The 3,864-nt window shown below is 57.6% G+C and overlaps 1 protein-coding gene across 1 annotated transcript; it reads right to left on the reverse strand.

Annotated features, from left to right (window-relative positions):
* Positions 1 to 1,366: 1,366 nt before the first annotated feature.
* Positions 1,367 to 3,146, reverse strand: HOXB4 (homeobox B4). The gene is made up of 2 exons (XM_059996472.1): positions 2,495 to 3,146; positions 1,367 to 1,665 (listed from the first exon to the last, which is right to left on the reverse strand). Exons 1-2 carry the CDS (start codon positions 2,949 to 2,951, stop codon positions 1,367 to 1,369), a joined length of 756 nt encoding a protein of 251 aa, XP_059852455.1. The 5' UTR covers positions 2,952 to 3,146.
* Between the last annotated feature and the right edge of the window lie 718 nt (positions 3,147 to 3,864).

Raw genomic sequence — 3,864 nt, forward strand, 5'->3', positions numbered from 1 at the left:
GGAAAACAAACCAGCCACCACAATTTGGAGTCCTCTGAGATACAAATTCCCATCGGATCCTTTGAAAAAATTCCTCAACCACATAAACGTGCCGTCGAATGGACTGGGTTGCCTACAATATACTCTGGGAGGCATTTATCTGCATCTTTACATCAAGGTTTCAACAAAAACACGCCGTGCTGGTCACAAGAAACCAAACATTTATTTCTATTGTCACTCTGTACAGGACAACATTTTCACGCCAACAAAGGATTCTAGACTCAGGCAGCCCCAGAACTAAGAAGGGTCCTGGTTTGGAATGTCAGAAAGAGCATAGGAGAGAGGACGCACATGACATAAAATAATTAATAATAATAATAATCAATGCAACAATGATAGACTATGGGAAAGGTCTCTGTCACCTCATCTCCCAGGTGGGAAGGGCATTTTATTTCCTAGTTTCACATTCACTTTCAGTCTAGAACAGGCCTCCACTGTACAACTCCAGATTGGCCAGAGGGCTGTGCCCGGCTCCCAGGACGCAACTGGCCCCTCACCCCTGCAGGCACGGCTTGACCTTCCAGAGGAAGGCCCTCCTGGTCTCTGGGTCCTCTCCTTCTCTTGGACTCAATTTCCCTGCCCTGCTTCTGCGTAGCCGAGGCACGCATCCCCCCGCCCGCCTCCACTGGTCCCCTTCCTGTGGTCCCTACCCCAGTCCCGCAGTGGAAGGGGGTGAGCCGCCAGCGTCCCCGTGAACGGGCACGGAGGGGGAGAGAGGTTGTGTGCGTGTGTTTGTTACCGTGGCCAAAACACTGCGCTATCTGGCAGTCAGAAGATGCTTTCGCTGGGTTTCAGGAATGGGGACAAAGAAAAAATATCCAGACTGTCTTCCAGCAGCGGCAGCAGCAGAGGCGGCGGCAGCCGAGCCGGGCCTCATTTGTTAGCGGGGTGTCGAGGTAATGGTCGCCACCGAGGCCCGTCCTCTCCTCGGCAGAGTAAACAAGACAGATGGGCCTGGGCCTGGCGTGATTAAAGATGAAACGTGGATCCATCTTCACCAAAGCTGAAAATGAGGAGTGCAGCCTCCTCCTATTTCTCTTTCTGTCTTTTTCTTTCTTCCTTCTTCTTTTTTTTAAGGAAGAAAGCAAGAGACTTGAACCTTGCTTCTGGGGGGCCTCGCCTGGCTCCATATTGTCATTTCTATAAATAAAGCTTCCCCTCCCCCCTCCTCTGCATTTATTCGTGTAAATAGACAAAGTGGGGGGAGAGCAGGTAGGCTTTTTCGGACCCAGGCCTCAGGGTCCCCTCCCGCGTCTCCCCCAACCGCTCCCCCCCGCACTCGCAACCCACCCCCGCCCCGAGGTTCGCGGCTCCCACGTGGGGGACACTAGAGCGCGGGGGGGCCTCCGTTGGTCCGGCCAGGGGGCCCTCCGGCTGCGCCTGCGGTGCCACCCGAGCGGATCTTGGTGTTGGGCAACTTGTGGTCTTTTTTCCACTTCATTCGCCGGTTCTGGAACCAAATCTTAATCTGGCGTTCAGAGAGGCAGAGAGCGTGGGCGATCTCCACCCTCCGGCGCCGCGTCAGGTAGCGGTTGTAGTGAAATTCTTTCTCCAGCTCCAAGACCTGCTGGCGAGTGTAGGCGGTCCGAGAGCGCTTGGGCTCCCCGCCGGCGTAATTGGGATTTACTGGACACACACAAAGAGAGGGAGAAAGAGAAAGTTTTATTGCCCCGAAAGGGAGGAGGGAGAGCCCTTTCTTCCAGCTAACACAGTATCTCCCTCCCTCCCTCTCCCGCCACCTCTTCTTCCTCCAGAGGGGGTGGGGATGAAAGAGAAAGCGGGACCCCAGGAAGAGAAAGAGACCTCTAAGTTTTGGAGGATTGTGTGGTCACGACGTTGTTGTTTGGGTGTCCGGGGGGAGTGAGGAATCTTCACAAGGTTTTAATCGCTCCTCTCTCCCCGCACGTGGCCTGGGGCCCGGGATGGGAGAATGAGGGGTGAAAGAGGGAGGGGGCTTCATTAAACCTTTCTTCTGTTAGTTCCCACCCTCTGTGCTCAGATTCCAAGCAGTGCCTGCCCCCAGTAAAAACTTTTGCCCACTTCTCAAGCCAAGGAGCCAGACTAGAGGAAAGAAAGGAAAAAAAAAAATACAGGGAGTTGACTCAACTCTCAGCTTAAATACAGATTACCTCCTCCCCCCTTCTCCTCCCCCCCTTACACCCCTCCCCAATTTCCAATTTCACTGAGACTGCATCTCCCTGGCGAAAAAGTCGCTGGTGAGAATGGCAAAGAGGATGGGGAACCGACTTCAAAGGCGCGGGGCCCACCAGGCCATAAAAATTTATGGGGGATGTAATTATGTGGCTCTGAAAACAGGCGACCGTAAATCTCCGGCAATGGCGAGTTTATAGCGGGGACAATTGGCTTCCCCTAGCTCCCCCCCCCCCCATGCCTCGAGGTCCCTTTGGTGTAAAGCGCCGGGGGTGGGAGGGGGAAGGGGTGCCCACGCACTCACCCGTGCTCACGTGAACTTTGCGCATCCAGGGGTAGACGATGGGCTCTTTGCACGCGGAGTGGGACGGGCTGGGGTGCAGGGGGTTCTGAGCGCAGGGAGGCGGCGGGGGGCTGCTGCTGACCGCCTCGCAGCGCTGGCCGGGCTCCGGGAGGAGGGCCCCAGAGGGCGGCGGAGCGGGAGCCCGAGGGGACAGCCCGGGCGGTGGCGGGGGCGGCGGGGGCGGCGGCGGAGGCGGCGGGGGCCCAGGGTCCCGGCAGGCCGCGTAGCGCTGCACGGTGCACGCGGAGCGCCGCCCGAAGCCCGCCTCCGGCTGGAAGCTGCTCTCTCGCCTCTGGCCGCCGGCGTAGTACCCCGGCGAGTGGTCGCTGGGTAGGTAATCGCTCTGTGAATATTCCTCGCACGGAGGGAACTTGGGGTCGACATAGTTTGAGTTGATCAAAAAAGAACTCATAGCCATTAATTTCTGGGAATTGTCCACAAAATATACTAAAATTTATTCCGACCCCTGACTCGTTTTCCTGTTTCCGAAAGCCCTCCTACTTACTGTCAAGTGAACAAAGTTAGGGGCCCACGTGATCCTCGGAGCCAATGGCCGCCCCGCCTGCGATTCCCGGATAAGGAAATCTGCTCACCCGGACCCTACTCCAGCCAAAGAGGTTTATTTCCCCTTCTTCTCTTCCCCCCCCTCCCCACCCAACACCAGGATTTACATAGGGCTCCTGCGGGGCGACCGCCTCCTCGCTTCTCCTCACCCGGATTGGGGAGAGGGAGGGAGGGAGATGGAGAGCGAGTGAGCAGGTTGCCACCCGAGGGCCTGTTGGGGCGCTGGGCGGAGCGCAATCCCTGGATCCCCTCAGAAGCTGGGGCTTCGGGTGTGGCCCCTCCTGTCCTGCCTCACCTCCCCCCAGGCCTTCCTTAGGGCCCCAGCCCCTCCTCACGACGTGGCGAGGGGGAGCCCCTTTACCCGGCGTCTGTGCGGGGGAGTTAAGTGAGGGACGGACTAGGGGCTCCGCCTGAGAGGGGAACCCACACGGGGGAGAGGCACTGAGCGTGGGCCTTTTCTCTGCAGCCGCACGGGGAGGGGTAGGGAGTGAGAGGGGAGGCATCGGAGCAACCAGGCGGGTGCACGGAGGGACTTGTCAGAGATGAATGGAACCGCGGGCGGATCGATAGTAAATTCATGCACTAATTCGGGGAGACCTCGCCTTCCAAATCGCATTTAGCTGCGCTATTAGTTTGGCTGTGTCAGTCAGTCCGTCTGTTTCCCTCTCCTATCCACTCCTCCCCGTACCCCACGCGGCCCAAGCCGGGAGAAACGACTTGGTTTCCCACACTAAACATGAGCACTAGAGTAAAAAACCTCCAACTTT

This window comes from Delphinus delphis, chromosome 19, assembly GCF_949987515.2.
Source record: "Delphinus delphis chromosome 19, mDelDel1.2, whole genome shotgun sequence".
NCBI classification, from domain to species: Eukaryota; Metazoa; Chordata; class Mammalia; order Artiodactyla; family Delphinidae; genus Delphinus; species Delphinus delphis.